General features: G+C 45.4%; 1 protein-coding gene across 3 annotated transcripts in view; it reads right to left on the bottom strand.

Annotated features, from left to right (window-relative positions):
- CAMK1D (calcium/calmodulin dependent protein kinase ID) overlaps positions 1-21435 on the bottom strand; it is a 387831-nt gene that overhangs the window by 217199 nt on the left and 149197 nt on the right. For all 3 annotated transcript variants that reach the window (XM_043883877.1, XM_043883876.1, XM_043883878.1), the window contains exon 2: positions 20597-20728. In XM_043883877.1, coding sequence (XP_043739812.1) covers positions 20597-20728 — 132 coding nt within the window. The remainder of the gene's footprint in view (positions 1-20596; positions 20729-21435) is intronic.

Raw genomic sequence — 21435 nt, 5'->3', positions numbered from 1 at the left:
CAGAGCTTCTCTCGGCTTTCCTGCAAATTCCCCTGGGTGTGCCTCCTTACTTATGTTCTGTGACTAAAAGCCCTCGAGGATGCTGCTAAGTCTGCAGTCAGTGGCTAATCTTAACAAGTTCACCCTCTTCATGTGGCCAGACCAGCTACGGGACGCTCCCCACCCAGTCACAACGGCACACATTTGGCAAGGTGTCAGCCACAAACAAGATACGAAGGGACAAAGAGCAGCTGCGGTCCCCAGAGGCCCTGACAACTGCAACAGGTACTGAACCACCCAAGTTTCCCCACACCCCCCGCCCCGCGAATATTCACTTCAGAACTGCTATTCTAAACTAACTCATTTCCACAAGACATAGATGTGGACTCCTCTACTTAATATTCATGTTCTCCCACTAAGTTTGTACGTAAACATATCCTTTAGAAACAACAACAAAGTCAGTGTTTAAAAGAGCTTGAAGGCAAAAATCTTAACTCATCCCTTCTACAGCACAGACATTCCTTCATCTAGAGGAAAAAAAAAAATCTGCCGAGATGCTAATGTAAACCCAAATATTCAGTCTTGAGCATCGAAAAAGAAAAGGAGGGTGAACATATTTTTCTCAAACGATATGCAAAGAGGAGCCGTCTTTACAGAAGCCATTTCACCTGCACATTCCTGTGGGGCCCCGCCTGCTCTGTCTTTCCCGCTGTGTTTGTTATTCTGGTCCAAGGATTCTCAGTCCTGGCCCCACATTAAAGGAGATCTGGGTTTTTGTTTGACCATTTTTTTAAAAAATTGAAGTATAGTTCATTTACAAGGTTGTGTTTGTTTCAGGTATATAGCAAAGTGATTCAGTTACATATATATACATATACATATATAGATCTATTCTTTTTCAGATGGTAGATTCATTTTTTTAAATTTATTTTTAATCGAAGGATAATTGCTTTACAATGCTGTGTTGGTTTCTGCCATACATCAACACGAATCTGCCACAGGTTGCATGTGTCCCCTCCGTCCTGAACCCCTCTCCAGCCCCCTCCTCACCCCACCCCTCTAGGTTGATACAGAGCCGTGGTGTGAGTTCCCCGAGTCATACAGCACGTTCTTGTTGGCTATCTATTTTATGTATGCTAATGTGTGTTTCCATGTTACCCTCTATATACAGCCCACCCTCCTTCCTCCTCCCTCACCGTGTCCATAAGTCTGTTCTCAACGTCTGTGTCTCCTTTGTTGCCCTGCAATAATTTCATCAGTATCACCTTTCGAGATTCCATATATATGCATGAACATACAATATTTGCTTTTCTCTTCCTGACTTACTTCATTCTGTATAATAGGCTCTAGATTTTTAAATATTCATGTCCAGACCCCAGTCTAGACCCCAAAGATTCTGATTTAATTGATCTGGAATAGGCCCCAGTGGTTTTAATACACAGCCAGAATCCAGGACCACAGACTAAAATCAAAGGTGGTGTCACTGCGATCCATCACCTAAACCCTAAATAAACGTGGACAATGAGAAAGTAAGTACATTGCTAGCTCCGAATCTCCTGGAATTTTATATATGGGATATTATTAGAGGGACTCCAAACTGTTGTTTGTGCTGGCTTATTTTGGAAATCAGCATATTTTAGGAAAGTGACTGTGGGCTGGCTAGTCCCCAGTTGTTGCTTATTAGTTTTAGGCTGTGTACCATCAAACCTTTCCCCACACTGCAAAGACGTCTGTTTCCCTTTGAAAGGAAAGGAAACCATGAAATCAGAGCCTGCTACTCAGAAATCATCTTCAACTAGACAATTAACAGAGGAGAACAGTGAAGCCAAGAGTGACTACAATGAAAATCACTAACAGAAAGATGCCCCAAGCGACAGGGAACCAAGGAAACAAGACTACACAGTCCAATTTTCTGGTAGAAAATGGGGTGAAGGCCAGCCTCTGTGCTTCTGAGACTCCTGTTTCTTTTCAGTAAGAGAACCCCCTGAGAACAGCTCTGCTCAAAAGTTGCTCTCAGCCAGAGTCAGGCAAGTTCTCACCTGTCAGCAACAGAAGCAGAAACATAAGTAGGAAAGGGAGCTCTTCAGAAGTCTTGCTTTTATTTTTTACTTAAAAGGCTGGTATTTCTGAAATACACCTTTCCTGTGTGTTTTATAACATTCCCTTTATTTCTTTTGTGTAGTGATTTTCACAATAGATTTAGTTGGTTCCGATGCATGTATACAGAGTAGCCACTCAGTTAACGTTTCAGGAACAACTGAATTGAAAGCTCACCTTTATTGCTGTTGTTCAGTCGGTAAGTCAGGTCCAACTCATGTACACATAAGGAACTGCCTACTGTGTGAGGCTCAGAGTACATTTTTTAACCAGCAAGAGAGTTGATAAGGCCCTTTGGTGGTCAGCAATGGATTAGTACTTCAAAGAACAGAGATACCTTTGCTTGATCCACAGTAGATTTCAATGGTCATACAGGATCAGTGACTCAACGTTAGGGAGTCGTGAAGGTGAAGGAGGGGACAAAACCCCTTTCCCACCAGATGTGCACATCTCTCTCGAATCAACACTGTTGCTCCCTTTCATGTTCTGGTACAGACACATCTGGGGCTTTCCAGGTGGCGCTAGTGGTAAAGAACCCACCTGCCAAGACAGGAGACACGGGTTCGATGCCTGGGTCAGGAAGATCCCCTGGAGAAGGAAATGGTAACCCATTCCCACATACTTGCCTGGAAAATCCCATGGACAGAGGAGCTTGGAGGGCTACAGTCCATGGGGTCACAGAGACAGACACGATGGAGCCCGTGCATGCACGTGCACACACATGTCTTTGGAAAACCAGGAAGAAATTGGTGGAGATAAAAGCCAAATCTTGCCTGAAAAGTGTAGTTGTGCTTTGCTGCCCACCCCCTGGAGCATGCATGGTGCCCTCCAGAGACAGGAAGTGGGGTCGCAGGAGGGGCCAAAGGAAGACAGAAGGGGAACTGAATCTTTCTCTCTTGGCCTGGGTGCTAACGCCCAGCATTTTCCTTCCACCTGTCGAGTGAGAGATGATGGAAGCAACATGAGAACAAGGAAGGCAGATCCCCAGACAGACCCACATGGACTAGACAGAACCCCTGGGCCCTGTGCATCCCTTGGAGGACACAGCATCTTGATTGATGGAAGTCTCCCTGTTTGACTGTTCCTTTGTAATACCCTCGCACTGGGTAGTCTCAGAAGTGCCACGGGGAACCAAAGGAAGAGACACCAGGGGAAGCTGTTGGCCTTTGTCTCAGCCTGGGTTTAAAGGGACAGAAACAGATGGTCACACTCCTCAGAATGAGCACAGAGGTGACTCCTGCGGCTGCAGGGGAGGCCGGGAGTCAGCTCCCTCTCTTTACAGGGTCTTCTCTTGGGACCAGCTTTGGGAGCAGGGACCCCGGCAAAACCCCTCTTTGTTTTAAGAAGCTGAAAGAAGCTGGTGGTGGTTTACCTGCAGCCACTGAAGACAAGTGAAAACGCACTTTTGGCATGCTTTAGAGCAGCGCTCCCTAACCTTTTTGGCACCTGGGACTGGTTTCATGAAAGACAAATTTTCTACAGACCGGGGGTGGGGGGTCGTTTTGGGAGGATTCAAGCACATTACATTTATCGTGCATGTTATAATAATAAAAGTATGTGTACAGGAGGCAATATGATACCAAAAAAGGCTTAGATTCTAAAGAGATCTAGATTTTAATCTCAGTTTTAGGCAGCTACTGAAACTTTCTGAGTCTGTTTCTGCATCAGTCAAATGGAGATTCAATACCTGCCCGATGGTACTGTTATTAAGTCTGGAGACAAACATGCACGGGAACAAGTATATGAGTGCTGAGTTGCCGGGAGCCAACACACGAGACCCTACGCATGACAAGGCCATGAGGGAGAAAACCTGACGGGCAAGGCGGATCAGGTTTTCAGGGGTTTCGAAAGGGCCAGCTCATGAGATCCCACCCATGACAAGGTCACGAGGAGAAAGCCTGACAGGCAAGGCAGATCAGGTTTTCAGGGATTTCGAAAAGCTGCCCCTGGCGCTCACCTTAAAGAGGATATCTGTCTTTCTGATGCCTGCCTCAATGGACTTACTCCCCCTAATTTCTCTGACACAGGCAGGAAGGCCTTCCCCGATCTCTTCCCAAATAAGAATCAATTTAGAACTTTAATCAATAAGTTTCCCAGGTGGTGGTATTTTATGAGATTATTCAGGGTGAAAGGAGTGTTTTAATTTAAACTCCTTTGCTGGTAGTTTGTTAGCCAAATGCATTTATGCCCTTGGTACTAATATGCATGATTGCTTATAATATCCTAATCATAAAATAGCATAAAGAACCTGATTATATAAAAGCCCTAATAGATATAGAGCCCTTTTAAGGGGTAAAGGAGTCCTATTAGAAAACATAAGAAAAATTATTCTATAGGTGGTTATTGGGTTGTGATTTGCTTGCTGTGTTTTTGCTTGCTGTATTTTTGCCTTTAATGTGCTAAGGTTGTATTATAAAAACCATTGTTAATATAGTTAAAGATCTAGAGAAATAAGAACTTAACCCTAGTGTGGTAACAATGAGATGGTTGTTAATTGTCAGCCAGGAGTGCTAGGCAAAAGCTGCCTCACCAAAGTCGCAGTCAGTATGGGGTAAACTTCTTAGATAAACGCAACTGGCAACTTTTGCAGAAAGATTAATTTTTGTATTAACAAGAATATAATTCTACTCTATACTATTTCCCTATGACACTGTTACCTTTCAGTTAAGGTCACCATAAAAACAGAAAATAGGTTTACAATCACCTGACCTGCATAAAATGTTAATAGCCCCAAGGCCAGAAGATCATGTGCTAAGAATTACTATAGAATTAGAAAGCAAAAAAATCCTGCTTTTCCTAAAAATCAAAATGATGTAATGCTAATCCTGTGTAATCATGAGTAAGCATCTTGTACCTTGAAAACGTTCTGTGAAAGGGTATAAAACCAGTTGTCAAAAAATAAAACACAGACTTGGCCCTATCAAGGCTAGTCTCACGTGTCTTCTCTCTCTCTCGCCGACGCCGTTCATCCTGAGGGTACCCCCTGGATCCTGCCGAGGCTGGACCCCGGCACTGAGTAGTGGGCCTGCTGCCACCATCATCATTATCGCCACCTCCATCCTCCTCCATCACCACCATCCTCCTCACCATTACCATCATCTTTATCCCCATCCTCCTCCTCACCTTCGTCATCACCATCCTTCTGGTCATAACCATTATCCTCATCACCATCTCATCCTCAACAGCCTCCTCCTGTTCTTCCTCCTCAGCCTCCTACCACCACCACCGTCCTTATCATCTCCAAGTCCTTTCACGTGCATGGCTTACTTCTTGAACAACAGCCTCTAGGCTTTTGGTGAAGGAAATTCAATTTCTTCTTCCTGACATGTTACTCATTCTTAATATTCACTTGAAATTTATTGCCACTTTTCCAAATAAGAGCAATATACCTAGTAGAAGCCTTTTCCTTCTGATAGCTTTTTATTTACTGACATAAATCTTACAGTTCAGCATCATTTTAAGAATCTACACTCACAAGCTATCAACTGGAACCGGAGCTAAGGTGAGCTCAGCTTTCTGCTCTCCATAAACAGAGAGACAAAAAGGAAAACAGGTGCTCCCAGGAAGGCAGACATTGTTTCCACGGAAATCACATGGCCACCATGCCCGAGTGCTGACAGCTAGTTTGCTATCATAACGTTCTGATTATTCTAAATCTAGTTAGTACAATCACACTCATGCAGTCCTTGAAAAAATAAAAACAAATAGGAAATGCTACCTGAATGAGAAAGCGCAAAGGATGGAGTATATCAGGAACATGGAGATATTCAGAATGACTCACAACTATTGACAATATCAGATAAAAATCTAAGAGTCCTACTGGGAAACAGCATCGTCTTTGAACTTAACAAAAAGCACAATGCCCTTACAGAATGCTAGCCACTCAAATACAATAATAAACATATGTAAATGGGTGCCAGCTGTCAAATTTCTACAGGTAAAATAATATCCATTGCTTCTGGTTCTCCTTCCGGAACCTAATTTCCATCCTCTGGCCATTCCTGGCTACTGGTGGAACCTTCCCTAGCACTCTTGCATCCTCCCTAGGCTGGTTCCCAGATAAGCGGGCACAGTATCCCATGACTCTTGTTCTCCTCTCCAGTGGGGCCTAAATGATACAGTCATTTCATTATGATTTACATTCTATTTTTCAAATACAAAGTGAAATTTGAGCTGGCTAACAAGCCGTGTTTGAACAGTAAGGCTTCTGCATACAAAGTACATTTTCCACCGTCATCTGAACCAGGGTTCTCAGAGGGCTTAATCTGCAGCTAATTCAACACCTGTGGAGTCACTAGCTTTGCAAACTGAACACTGTGACCTGGGAGGCAAGTGGCTGGTCACAGAAGGCTCCAGTCTCTCGCTGACACTATATATAGAGAACTAAACCTTCAGGATCCCCTCCCTGAGGAGTTCCAGCTCGGCCCTCTGTGGTTTCACAGGACAATCTTTGCCTCCATAAAAAAGGTGGGATCGATTCTCTGCTCAAGGAAAAAAATGCCCAACGGAGACACAGGAGAAAAAGCTCAGAGTGGACACCTTTCTAAATGACCCCACCATCTGAGCAAAAAGATGCCATCTATAAACCAGGAAAACAAGGCTGGTTTTTTTCCTGAGTGTCAAAGAATTGATGCTTTCGAACTGTGGTGCTGGAGAAGACTCTTGAGAGTCCCTTGAACAGCAGAGAGATCAAATCAGTCAATCCTGAAGAAAATAAACCCTGAATATGTTTCGGAAGGACTGATGCTGAAGCTGAAGCTCCAATACTTTGGCCACCTGATGTGAAGAGCTGACTCATTAGAAAAGACCCTGATGCTGGGAAAGCTTGAGGGAAAGAGGAGAAGTGGGAGCAGAGGATGAGATGCTTGGATGGCATCACTCAATGGACGTGAGTTTGAGCAAGATCCGGGAGATAGTGAAGGACAGGGAAGCCTGGCGTGCTGCAGTCCATGGGGGTCACAAAGAGTTGGACATGACTGAGCAAACTGAACTGAACTGATGAACCAGTAAGCAGTTCCCAGCCTTCAGAACTCTTGAGAAAAAAAAATTCTGTCCTTTATAAGCCACTCACCTCTGGTATTTTGTTACAACAGCTGAATGGACTAAGCTAGGAGGCAAAGGTACTTAAACTATGTCATAGTTAAGCCATCTGAGAGTTTTAACAAGGTAGCATTGGTCAACAGGGTCTAGGGTTTCAGAAAAATTAAAGTGACTCTACACTTTGAAAAGCCTATGATGTTGGGCAACTCAAATTAATTGGAGCTCTTTGGGCAAAGAGCATCAGTAGCATGGTTGGGCAGAAGCTGTGCTGTAAAGAGTTGCTAAGTGAGTTGAGGGAGGAAGTACAGCAGCTGAAGGAGGTAGAAACATGATTTAAAGTCCAGTAGGGAAAGAGGGCAAGAAGAAGGAGAGAAAAGAAAAAAAAATGAGAAAAAAGGGGGGCATTCTGAAACCACTGGGAGCGACCAGGTGAACTCACTGTTCCAGAAGTCAGAACTTCAGAGGAGAAATGCTCCCACTGTGTGTTGACAATAATACTACGTGTTGGCTTCCTTTGTCGTTGTTTAGTTGTTACTTCGTGTTGGACTCTCTGCGACCCCAGGGACTGCACCATTTGCAATTAAACAGAAAGATGAGTTCACAGAGGGATTTGCCTCCCAACTATGAATGTTCTAATGTGCCTGTGCTCAGTCGTGTCCGACTCTTTGCGACCCCATGGACTGTAGCCCACTAGGCTCCTCTGTCCATGGAATTCTCCAGGCAAGAACACTGGAGTGGCTAGCTATTTCTTCACAGTCTTCCTGACTCAGGGGCTGAACCCTCGTCTCTGTGTCCCCTACACCGGCTGGCAGATTCTTTACTGCTGCGCCACTAGGGAAGCCTGACGTTCTAGACGATACCACTAATATTCAACCCAAGACAGGGGTGCTGCCTATACTGCTACTCTGCCATCCTTACAGGCCACCTCCCAGGGGCTGTGTCCTGGAGGGGCCCTGCCAGGATTAAACACACACACACACACAACCACCAACACACCAGACATCCACAGTGAGGGAATCGGGGCTGGACGTGTGGAAATACAATTCAAACCAATCCCCTCAACTGGAGGGAAGCACTGGTTTTAAAGAAATAGCCTCATTATCCTTTGCTCTGCAACCAAGGAGACTCACTAGAAAGAACATCTAATGTTGAGTGACAACTTCTTTCTGGAATTTTACTCTTATACCTAGAAAAAATTACATACTACTGTATAACAACTTGACATTGAGGAAAATGCTGTGGCTACTTGAACCGGTGGGCTTATCCCACCAACAGTACCTTTCCTGGGTGGTCAGCTCCTCAGTGGCCTCCACTTCCTGTGGCACCTACCCTGGGGCAACTGCAAAATGACCCACGTCCCTCAAACCCACTCTGATGTCCAGGACAGTGTGTGACAAGCCACCTCTCTGTTTTATTTCTAGAACATTCCAGAAAGCTACAGGGAGAAGGGTCAAACACAGGAAGCAGGCGCAGGACCGGAGCCTGGGTGCTCAGCGCATCTCCCTTTCCTACGGCCACATGGGAAGGCGGACAAGGTTTCTCAGACTACGACCCCTCCAACAACAGCACTTCCCATGTTTCCCTAATCAGTCCACAGTCTGGAGCTGGCTTCCTCCTACTGCGCCTCTGAGGAGCAGTATCGCCAATCTGTTGCCAAGAAGCTGGCACACAGGACCGAGGTCCTCAAACACACCTGAAACGGGAAGGAAACATTCCCAGAGGTTCATCTTTAACCCAGACTCTGAGCTCCTTCGCAGCAAATTCCAGAGAACCAGAGGCAGCTGGGGGCAGGACACCAGAGCAATCACGGCAGCCTGCGGCCTCACTGCATCAGCGCCCAGGACGGGGAGGCAGAGGGGACAGCACAGATAACTGAAACCACCAGGGGAATTTCTGGAACCGGATCCCGTATCTCACACTGGAACGTGGCCAGGGTGGCAGGGCAGAACCTTCAGTCTCTGTAAACATACCACAGCGCTCTTCAAAATGAGGGAAAACTGACCTTCCTGGAGGTCCAGGGTTAAGACCCTATGCTCCCAGTGCAAGGGGCATGACTGGGGAAGATCCTGCATGTCACATGGGATTAAAAAAAAAAAAAAGCTACCTTTCCGATGAGGAGGAGTCATTTTCTTGCATTCTCCCAGGGATGCTCTACAAGAGAACCAGCGTGGTGTGTGGATGGAGTTCCAGAGGAGGAGGCCAGAAAGTATCGCTCTGGCTGCACACTCACGTGAGTCTGTTCTGTGACCCTGGGCCACTCGCTTGACCTCTCTGGACCTGTTGTTTCATCTGGAGGTCAAGACAACTGGACCAAAATTTCTAAGGTCCTTTTCCAGTTCTAATGCTCAGTGACTGCCATGTCAGGGGAAGAAGACAGCAAGAGAGACAAATAGTATCTGCTTTCACAGCTTAAGAGAAACAGTAAAGCTGGTGCTTTCCTGACAACTCGGCCACTGCGCCGGGCATCAGCACCATGGTACATTCTCCGCTGGATGAGGGAGCCACCTCCCTGTGGCTGGCAGTGTGTCCTCCGCCAGCACAGCCTCCGTGGCCTTCAACAAGGAGGCCGTACGCATGTGATGTGGCTTCTGGGAAGGCACCTCCTCCCTGTTTCCACTGTCCAGCAAGATGTCCCTCATACATGTAACGATATAAACAGCAAACATTCTTTGAGCTCACACAACATGCCAGACACTATTACATGCACTCTGGATGCATTAGTTCTTTAATCTCCATAAGGACAATGTGAGCTAAGTACCAACATTTTCCTGATGATGCAGGCACAAAGTTGGAATCGTCTGCCCAAGGTCATTCAGCTTCTAGGGCTTCTCTGGTAGCTCAGTGGTAAAGAATCCGCCTGCCAATGCAGGAGATGTGGGTTTGATCCGTGGGTTGGGAAGATCTGATCCCCTGAAGAGGGAACCAGCAACCCACTACAGTATTCTTGCCTGGGAAATCTCGTGGACAGAGGAGAGTGGCAGGCTATGGTCCACGGGGTGGGAAAGAGTTGGATACGACTTAGTGACTAAACAACAACAACCACAGCTTCTAAGTGGGGCAGTCAGGTGAAAACTTGGGCTAATTCTGAGGTCTTCACCAATATTTTATACTGACCCGCTAATGGCAGTGTAAAATAGAGATTATTTTTTTTCACCATTAATGAGCACCCCTATGCAGTGGGCTGCTGTCAACATCAAGAGTATGTGGCCCTGTTTTAATAACATGGGAACACCAGACAGATCAAATCATGATGGGAAAGACAGATCTGGGTCTGACTTCCTGCTCTATGTACTTATGAGGCCTCTGGAAATTTCTTATATAGTCCCAGCTCCTCAACTGTAAAATGTGAAGAATAATATCCACTTCAGAGATTTATAGTGAAGGTTACATAAAATGAGGCTCCTAGAAGTCCCAGCTAGTTTTTAAATGATGACAAAGTAAAATGTTTGTTTTTAAGATCTCAAAGGGTAGATACATATGGCTCTAGACTTCAGATCACAAGGTTGGGACAAAAGCTTGAATTCTGATTTTAGAGTTATCAGTCTATTAATTTAATCAATTGACATCTATTACCTTTTTAAATCTATTGCTATTTCTTCCTACTTACTGGGAGTCATAAGACGTTTTTTTGGCTATCTGGCTTGTGAGATCTTAGTTCCCTGACCAGGGATCGAACCCAGGCTCTCAGCAATGAAAGCACGAAGTCCTAATCACTGGACCGTCAGCCAAGTCCCAGGAGTCATGAGACTTCTGATTCCCAAGGGCTGCATCTACAGTGAACAAAGTTCCCAAAGCAGTTTCCTAACAGAAAGGCAAGCTGAGGATCCTAAAAGATGGGGAACATCTCCACAATGTCTCCCCAGCTCCATCTCATCCAAATCACATTTTTTGCACCTCAGTTTCTCCTTCCACAAAATGGGTACAATTTCTGCTCTGAGCTCTCCCACCAACATATTCTGCACTCTTACAAAAGCATGATGAGAGTAGCAATGCCTAACATTTGCATAATCCCTAACACTGGAAGATTTTAATGTTTAAAAAGGCTTCTCTTATGCCTTATGATATTATTTAGGCATCCAGACAGCAGATTATTGACAGCCTTGAAGGCATATTGACTAAATTAAACCAAAAAAGAAGTTTTTGCTCTTAAGTGGAAAGATGTAAAAAAAAAAACAAAAAACTGAAATGCATTTAAAATGTGTATAAGTGTATATGTAAATATGTGTATCTACATATACATACATGTGTCCATATTTATGCACATATACACATATATAAATGTGTACATTTAGCACATCAGTTCTGTAACCTTCAACAAGAATGAAAATACCACATCCATCACACCACTGAACTTGTTTACAAATAAATATCCTTGACTGTTAGGATTCCTCGTGAGACCAACCTCATGCCTGAATCATGTAGTCAACCTTATTTTTAAAATATGTATAAAAGAAAAATGTAAATAGCTAAAAATGAATATTAAATTCCATTTACCAAATTCCATATATATATATGTGTGTGTGTGTATATATATACATATACACACTATTTTAGAAATTATTTCTTTCAGTGTATATATAAAAACCAGTCACCTAAGACCAGTCACCTAAGACTCTAATCTCAATCTTAGACTGACTTGGAGGACAAAAGTCAGTGATTCGGCTTTCAAATGGTAACTGTTTAAACCACCCAAAGGATAACCTTAGACTTTAAATATGTAAAATAAAGTCTATTCACCAAACTTTATAGAGTTTAAACTAGATAATGAATCATAAATAAAGCTTCACTAGAATCATTTATCCAAATAAACAATGATGCAACTATGTAGAAAAGAGAATTGACATAACCTAAAGTTTAACAGAAAAGAAACAGTGAACTTTTGGTGTGTATTTATTTTTTTCTCTGTATTTGCCATCCTGGTTTTATCCCAGGACTCCTTGTACTTAAGTCTTTCAGGTTGCCAAGGATCCTCCAATATAAGCTTTTCTGATTTTTTTTGAAATATCAGACAAGATATGTATGTATATATGTGTACATACACACACAATTATGTTGGGACCATTTAAATGAAATTTATATGAATCACTAGCTAAGTAAGTTGACTGAAGAAGAGAGAAAACACTTTCCAAGATAATAATAATTTAGAGGAATTTAAACCACCAACTAATCCACACAAGGGTTGAACTACCCAAGCACACAGTCAGATTAGATGACAGGGAGACAGGACACGGAAATAAGCATGCAAATAACTAACACTGTTTTTAAAAGTGTGATAAAACACAATGTTTCTTCAAATACCCTAAATATCTACAGAGTCATATATATAGTATAAAAGGTGGCAGGAACAGCAAGACTAGATTAAGTCAACTCTGTTGCTATAGAAGAACCATCTTCCCCTCAAACCTGGCTCGTCTTCTAGAAGGCTCCCCACCCCCACTGGCTGATGGAAAGCCCATGGAAGTCAGCAGAGGTTTCTTCCCTGCTTTAGTCTCTACTGAGTCAGCACTTGCACCCAGCGTTTCTAACCCTCATTATCACCTGAATCCCCTCGATGCTCCCCACCTTGCCTTTAGTTCTGGGCTGGACTCTGGAAATCCATGGTCTCAGGAAGAGGACCTCACAGGCACAGTTGGGGGGACAGAGGTAAGCCTGGTGCCGTGGGGTCTCAGAGGGAAGGGCCCACCAGGGAGGGACAATCAGGGGGAACCCTGAAGAAGAGGGTGTCTCAAACTGAGGCTCAGCCCACTGAAGCAGAAAGGAAAGAGGAGAGGCAGAGGTCTGAATCATCTGTGTAGGAGTCACCTGTGCCTTTTGGAGGCATGAACTTGAACTTGGCGGGCGGGGAGGTGAAAGCTGCTGATGACAAAGTGGAGGGGAGGGTGCTGTTTACCAAGAAGTCTGGATCCCATCCAGCAAGTGACTTCACAGAATTAAGGTGGAGAGGGTCAACAGCAGATGTGCAATTAAAATCTCAAGTGCATAGAACTGGAAGGAGGCATGAAGAAAGAGTCTGTCTGATCATGAGAGCCACACTTCACATGGTACTTGGGAAGCAGAAAACGCACGCAGGGAGACACTCCGGAGGTTCATAGTCCCTGGAAAGATAAACCACCGTTCCTGGCCAGACTAGTCTGAATATCCCTGTTGCAGCAAGGAATACCACCAATTCTAGTCTCCTCCTATTCACAGCAATACCCAAGAAATTGATAGAACTCATAAAAATTCACTGATCCTGGATCGCAAATCAAATTTTTCAAATGTTCCTGGACTATCTGCTATGGACAAAAAGCACCATGGGAAAGCCACTGGGAAGCATCACATGTATCCTCTTTTGGTTGTATAGTCACATTGGCACGAGGCCAATTTTATTTCTTATACACATGCCCACTGTTAGAATGAAATAAATGATGGCCAGCAAATAGTGGTCTGGACAAAGCTGCGTTTACAGTCAGATCCACGGGGCTGGAAGAAATGCAGAAGTGAAGTACAGAGTTAAAGAGGAGAAAGTTCACCAAACTCAGCAAGATTCCAAGGTCGGGTCTCCAGCAGGGCCGACGGACTAGCGTTGGCTCTGGTGTATGTTTGATGCTTTCACCAAGCCTGGAGCGAACAGGTCCAAGATGGGCTGTGTCAACTTCCAATGGGACTCGAGTCCTGCAGCTGATACACCTGCCTGCACACACTCCAAGCGTGACAAGACTGTGACTTTAATCACAGACGCACGGAATGAAAATAATCACCACCAAATAACCTAACCACATCCCTCAACCTATTTTGCTGGAATTGCATAGTTTTTCCCAAATTAAGGGAACTTTCAGCAGAAGTTTTTCAGGGTAGCAAAGTGTTCCAGGATCATAACAGAGAGAGCGAGCCACCTCCTTACTTGTTATCGCATGGCCTCCAGACATTCCTTTTCACACTTCCTGCCTGTGTCCTTAATTCTGAGAGTATGTTTCCACAGGAAAGGTCTCTCTGTGCTGGAACACCATCTTCTAGGCAGATTAGATCCTTAAAAAGTTGTATTGGTGCCTGAGAAACTCAAGTATCAGCTTTACCAGCTTGGCCATTTTCAGCCATTGGAGAAGTGGTTTTGTTCGCTCTGAATCGATGAATTTCTATTGAAGTGTCTGTTTCTCTGACACACACAATAAACTGGCACTTGGCAGTGATTTAAAGAAGCAAACGGGCCAGCCTGCCACCAGAACAAAGCTGCAGGAGCAGAAGCAAGCCAGATTTAAATGAGTTAATTTACAGAAAAGCCTTTCTCTGAAGGCTAATACTTAATTCAAAACCAGCTGGCCTCTCCTTTGGGGGCTCAAGCTGCTTGCCTTGCCTCTAGTTAGTCTGTGCCGAGAGAAACATGTCTAGTCCAAGAGAGCCAGGGAAGGAAGCGCCTGTAAGGAGTGCCCAGGCCTCCGGAGCCTGGCTGTGGTGCTGACTCCTGCTCTCCCAAGAAGACAGCCTCACCGCCCTGTCCGCGATCCATCCTTGACCTTGGCCACAGCAGATGCTGGGCTTTGGTGTCTGCTGCCTTCAGCAGCCCTGATTCCCTTCAAATGGCGGGCTTGCCACTGAGAGTCCTGCTGACTTGACCAAGCCTTACGCCAGCCTCTCCAGTCTGGGAATGGCCATTACTGCCCCTACCACCCGGCCGCCCTCAAAGAGCCAGGTTCTCACTCCTGAACCCAGCCGAGTGGCTGGTGCCTGCTCCCCACTGAGGGGGATAACAGGGTCGAGTCAATTCCCCCTCTAAGTATGAAATCCAGCTCTTCAAGAGGAACCACATTTGAGTTTGCTCCACTAAACAAGCCCTCTCACCTAAAGGAAGCATCATCTGGTGTGTGTGTGTGTATGCACACATATATGCATGTTTACATCTGGTGTGTATGTATGTGCACATATATGCAAGCTTATGTCTGGTGTGTGTGTGTGCATGTGCACATATACGCATGTTTACACATTTTTCCAGACTGCTGGGCACATGAAGAATATCTTCATCCCCCTGGGAGGTGAGACCATGAGGCCAAGGCCCTAGAGCAGCTCTTCTCAACACTGACTTGGCTGCATGTAAGAGTCCTGGGATGGAGATGGGGTGCTTTTTAAAATTTCCCAGTAGCCACCATAACCTCCAATTCTATCTCAATCGGTCAGGCTGGAGCCTGGGCCTCAGGATGTTTGCAAAAGATTCCTGGGTGATTTTAAAGTACCACCAGGGTTGAGAAACACTGATTTAGAGGGAAAAAGGCAGAGACCCTGAGCTGAGACTCCCCAGTGTATCCAAGATGAAGTACTTGCAGTTTAAAACCAGTTCCTACACAGGTGAGAATTCTCCCCCAGGAAAGATCATCTCTGCAGCCAATAAAGTAACCATTAGAACAGCATGGAATCCTGGGGCCATGTTTCATAAGTATAGTGACTCTTTAGCCAGTCCAAGCCTTGGTAATGCAACTATTAGGAAAAGGGTTACTCTGAAGACATTGGTTTTGCTTCTCTTATCTCCTATATTCCATCTTCATGCATTCCCTTCATCCGTCATTTCAGTGCAGGCTGTTTGTATATTTGCCTTTCTACTTTTCCAAAAAAGCTTTATGTGTTGCCTTGAAATTAGACTTGAGCACTGCCTGCCCTCTAAGTAAATAATACCACGGAAACGATAAGCTCCATAATCCAGCGGTAACACTGACATTGTGACATTCCATAATGCAGAGAACACGCCCTTCACAGGACCTGAGCTAACCGTTCCTCCAGGGAAGGCTGCTGCTGAGCCATACAGACCCTGCCCGCTGCCAGTCAGACAGAAGCCCTCGATGTTACATAGCAACTGCCTACCATGAAGGCTGCCTCTTTTTATTCCCTCTGAGCTTGGTTTAATATCCACTTTTCAAGTAGGAGATTCATTTTGGAACTATTTTCAGGGCAAGAATAGAGACATCCATAAGGATATATTAGCTACATTACTTTAATCCAATGAAAAACATAAATCTCTCACCCTGCAATAAACTCAGCACAGAGGAGGGCAAGCAGTCTCCCAGATGGGCCTCCTTAGATGAAAAATAGCCTGAAAATATACCAACGACCAGGGTATAAGACAGAATTTGGAATAATGCAGGCCTCTTTGGGATCCTATCTTCAAGGATTTAGTTACAGAGGACCAAAGAATTTTTTAACATGTGGTTTCAGACAAATTTAACATCCAGCAAGCCCAGATCATGACTGGGCTTCAGACCTCCTCTATCAACCCACCACTCCCAAGACCAGCATGTCTGAATCAGAACTCACCACCTCCCTCCTGCTCCTGGATTTCTGATCTCAGTTAATGAGGTCGTTATCCACCCAGCTATCCAATCAGAAACCTGGCAGTTATCCTAGACTCTGCTCTTCCCTCAACTGTCTCCCCATTCCTCCCCAGTCTCTAAGTCCTGGAGATTTCATTCACCTCTTGCATCCCAGCCCATAGATCCTATTTTAATGCACTGCCTCCTCAGTGCCTCCAGTGGCCGCCTAACTGCTTCCCCGTATAGTGGATCTTGCCCCACCAATCTATCCTTCTTCGTTCTGCAACAATAATCTTTACAAAACAATCCTGATCACGTTGCTCCTTCCATTAAAACACTTCAAGGCTCCCTGCTCTCTGCAGGATAAAGTGGGGGTATACAGCATCCCACGATCCAACCTCCCCAACCTCAGGGCCTTCACATCTCACCTGGAACCCTCCACTTGGTCCACTGGGCTCCGTGGAGTTTCCAGCACACCAGCTTGCCTCCCATCTCCCTTCCTCTGTTTACCCCGCCCCCTCCTGATTGGAATATTCCTCTGCCCTTCTTCCCTTAGCAAAATGTACTCACTGTCTAGACGCACCTCCTCCAGGAAGCCTTCTCTCACACCCAATCCCAAAGGGAGAAATGGGAAGCCCTACTCTTAAACCCCTGGTAAGACCTCTCATACAGTATCTACAATGTCATTGCACTTTTCTAGCTTCTGGAAGACAAGGACTGTATCTTGTTTTTTCAATCTCAGCACCTAGCAGTGCCAACTGATGCACAGGAATTTAATAAACATCAGTGAAATGAGTGAATGTTTCAATGGTGGCTCTTGACAGTAGTTCCAAAACTATCTTTTCTACAACTAATATATTATACTTTGCTTTCGACTGCTTATGACATGGGACAGCCTCTTATTCTACTTGTAAATCATTCACAGGGACCAAAACCCATATAGGAGATATAGCCCCTTTTATCCCCTGAGAAATCACTGGTTTTCCATTCCTGAAAGAAGGGTCATACTTCAAGGCACCCCAATAGCAGAGACTGAGAACTATCAAAATAAGTGACTCCCAATCCCTGGTCCTCCTTTGCTTTGAACTGCCCTCTTGCTGGAAGTGTGTATCATTTGAGGGAGGCACAGGATGGAGGCACTACTTATGGCAGACAGACCAAGACAAGAGTCAAGACTGGTTTATGAAGTTTACATCTGCTGCCCTTGCCCATGTAGACAGAAAATATCACCAAAAATAAAAACTGACCTCCTTGGTTTTGTGGCTTCTAAGCTCATGAGGGAGACACCCAAAAATAAAGGCACCATCGTTGATTCAGCAACAGGCAGCCCTTGGGCCCAAGGTAGAACCTCTGGAAAGCTCTGAGCCCCACCCAGATTTCCATCTAAAATGTCAAATATCTGCAACGTGGCTGCAACTTAATACGCAGCCAAACCCCTCTACTCCGGGTACTGACTTCACATTGGAAAATGGGCAATTTAAATAAATGTTTCATTAACATAGTGTTTTCCTGCTTGATGCTAATGTACATAGAGAAATTTGTTTTCTCAAATTCTTTGCCGCAGAATTATTTCATGCAGTCCTCACAGGACAACATGAAACTCTTCAGGTCCCTAAGAGACCAAACAAATAAGAGAAAATGCTTGTAATAAAAAGTACTATCGAGACCCATTTGTTCCAGAACACACATCACATATGCTGCAAGGACAGGAAGATCCCGACCACCTCGGCGGCACTGGGTTTGTACTGATGGCAACAAAGCATCGTTCAGTGGGCACAGTTGGTCCCCAAGACACAGAAGTGGGAGAGTTTCCTCAGGCAAGGCCAGACAGCGTGACACTTTGTTTTGAGACCCAGTAAGACTTGTTCCCTTTCTGTTTCACTTATCTGTACAGGGATTCTTGCTCTGTGCTGATTTCAAATCCCCAAAATTTCAAGGATATTTCTAGCATCTTTTGCTAATAGGAGAGCTTAAAAACTTCATAGCATAGTGCTCGGATACACTCCACTCACACAAAAGCAGGTCTCCTATAAAAGTTTGTTCCCTCAAACCTTGGGAGACATGGGGGGAATGGCTTGACCATGAAAATGAGGGGAGAGGCCTGGACACCATGCTAATGGGAGACCATCTTTTTGGAGGATCCAACCACATCAGAACGGTTCTCTGCACCTTTGAGCTGGAGGCATTACTCTGACTTAGTTCTGAGATGCTGGGATAGGGCGTCCCAGGTGGCACTAGTGGCAAAGAACCCACTTGCCAATGCAGGAGACATAAGAGACCTGGGTTCAATCCCTGGGTCAGGAAGATCCTCTGAAAGGGAAAGGCAACCCACTCCAGTATTCTTGCCTGGAGAATCCCATGGACAGAGAAGTCTGGCAGGCTACAATCCATGGGGTCACAAAGAGTTGGATGTGACTGAAGCAGCTTACTACGCATGTAAGAAATAAACATTTGGTCACTGAGTTGACCAAAATATATTTCTCAAATATACATTTGGTCTTGTCCACAGGTCCCAACTTCCAGCTCACAAAACTCTTGGAATTTCCTAAGTGTTGAGAGACAAAGGTGTCTTTGTTATGTGAACGAGGTGACTTTTAGAAGCACCAGGCTGGAGGCCATGTGTGTGTGTTAGTCACTTAGTCGTGTCTGACTCTTTGCGACCCCATGGACTGTAGCCAGCGAGGCTTCTCTGTCCATGGAATTCTCCAGGAGTGTGTTGCCTTTCCCTCCTCCAGGGGATCTTCCCAACCCAGGAATCAAACCTGGGTCTCCCGGATTGCAGACAGAGTCTTTACCATCTGAGCCACCAGGGAAGCCCAGGCTGGAGGTGAGCTGCCAGGAGAACCAATCATGTGACTAGAGGGTTGGGGCTTTCATTCCATCCCCCAGATTTCCAGGGAGAGGAGAGGGGCTGGAGGTTGAATCAGTCACCAATGGCCGATGATTTTATCAATCACAACTATATAATGAAGCCTCCATAAAAGTCCTAAAGGACAAGTTTTTGTCCATTTTTGGAGAGCTTCCACGCTGGGGAACTAGAATGCTTCTGTGTTCCATGCTGGCCTCACACTTCAGGAGGACAGAAGCCTCTTTGTTCGGGACCCTGCCGTGTGTATCTCTTCATCTGGTTCTTGGTTCACATCCTTTAAGATCCTTTCATAATAATTTGGCCGTTTAGTGAGTAAACGGGTTTTCCTGAGTTCTGCGAGCCATTCTAGCAAACTGATCAATGCCCAGGGCGGGTCATGGGAGCCTCTGATTTAGAGCCAGTCAGTCAGAAGTACAGGTAACACGCAAGCTTGAGACAGCAGCCTGACGGGGGGTGGTCTTGTGGGACTGAGCCCTTTACCTGCGGGATCGGACTCTGTCTCCAAGTGGATGGTGTCAGGATTGAGTTGAACTCTTGGACACCCTGCTGGCAACTGAGAACCGCTTGCTGGTGAGGGAAAACCCATGCATGCTGGAACTGGGTCCAGGAACCCCATCCAGGTTCTATTACGTGGGGAGCAAAACCAAACTCAGTGAAGAGGTAAAGCAGGTAACCAGTGAGCTCTGGAACTTGCTGGGTGCCAGGTGCCAGGTGAGTGGCAAGAGCGAGGGGCCCACCAAAGACTGTGGAAATCACACTGGTGGGGCTGACTTCCCAGGCTGTGCCACATCCGAGCTGCAAGGCGATGGACAAGTGACTTTCATCTCTAACCCTCCTTCTTAGAAAATAAAGCAGCAACAAGAAACCAATAATAGTACTGGGCACAGTGGCAGTGGCAGCCACCCTTTCACTGAGCACTTACTCTGTAGCAGGTGCTGCACAGGTACTCACTTAATCCTGAGAACACCTGGGGGATGTTATTAACTCCAGTTATGGAGGAGGTGCAGAGTTCAGAAACAGCCCAAGGTCACCTAGCTGGAGGGAGTGGCGGGGTCTCAGATCAAAGCCAAGTCCATCTGACTGCCCTGTTCTTTGGAAAGAATAATGACCTCAAATGACTGCCACGAACATTAGGAGATGAAATACAATATGGAAAGTGCTCTGGACGCCCCATATAAACAGCAGTCAGGGTTAAAAAGCCCACTCCTCGCTGCAGGTCAGCATCCCGGTCGCCCTCTCTATCCACTGTAGCCTCCTCCTTCCCTTGCATGAAAAACCCCATCATCTGAGCATGACCCCCAGTGAGGGGGTGGGGAGGCTGTCCTCCTGCACTCACTTTCTCAGGACGGCGATCTCATTCTCAATGCTGCTTTCTTTGCCCTTCAGCGCCTTCTTGGGGATACACTTGACCGCAAAGAGTTTTCCAGTTGCCTTCTCTTCAGCTAAGACCACTTCTGAAAATGCCCCACTGTGAACAAAGAGGGAGAAAAAAAATCAGATTAGATTCAGGAGATCTGGAGACTCCTGACAGCTCCTCTGATCCCACTACCAAAATCAAGAGTAATAGCAACAATAAGAAGGATCCCTGGTGATTTTTTTAATCCAACCACACTCCTAACCAAACGTCTTTATGCAAAGAGTAGACAGAGGCAAGGGTGACCACTTGCAAAGGGACACGGGGATGTCCACGTGGGTGTGGCCACCTCCCCCTGTCACCTGCCACTCTGAGAACAACCAAGCAGTGATAACTCAGGAGCCACAGAAATGCTTCAGGAAGGTTCCTGCAGAAAAGACTGCACCCATCTGAAGCCATCAGCACCCCCAAATCCAAGCAGACAAGAGGGTAACATTCAAATGTCTAGATTCCTCCCAGACCCTTTCAGTCCCAAGAGAATTTCAGAGCACTTCGCAAACCTGAAATTAATTCTCACAGATAAGTAAAAGTGTAATTAATGTGTACAACATGTAGTATTGACACGGGTTAACTGGTAGGGCTGGGCATGGCTGCAGTGAGCAGCTTATTTCTTTTTTAAGTCAAACAAACAAAAACAAACATGATGCCCTGAGTCAGGGAGACTTTCCTGCCTGAAAACATAAATCTTCCTCTGTGAGGTCAGAGCCCCAAACTGAAAATGTAACCAGAACATTCAGGCCCAGAGATTACATATCTCCCAA

The sequence above is a fragment of the Cervus elaphus genome, chromosome 23 (assembly GCF_910594005.1).
Source record: "Cervus elaphus chromosome 23, mCerEla1.1, whole genome shotgun sequence".
Lineage (NCBI taxonomy): Eukaryota > Metazoa > Chordata > Mammalia > Artiodactyla > Cervidae > Cervus > Cervus elaphus.
Note: the sequence above shows the minus strand (reverse complement) of the source record. Positions and strands in the feature narration are given on the sequence as shown.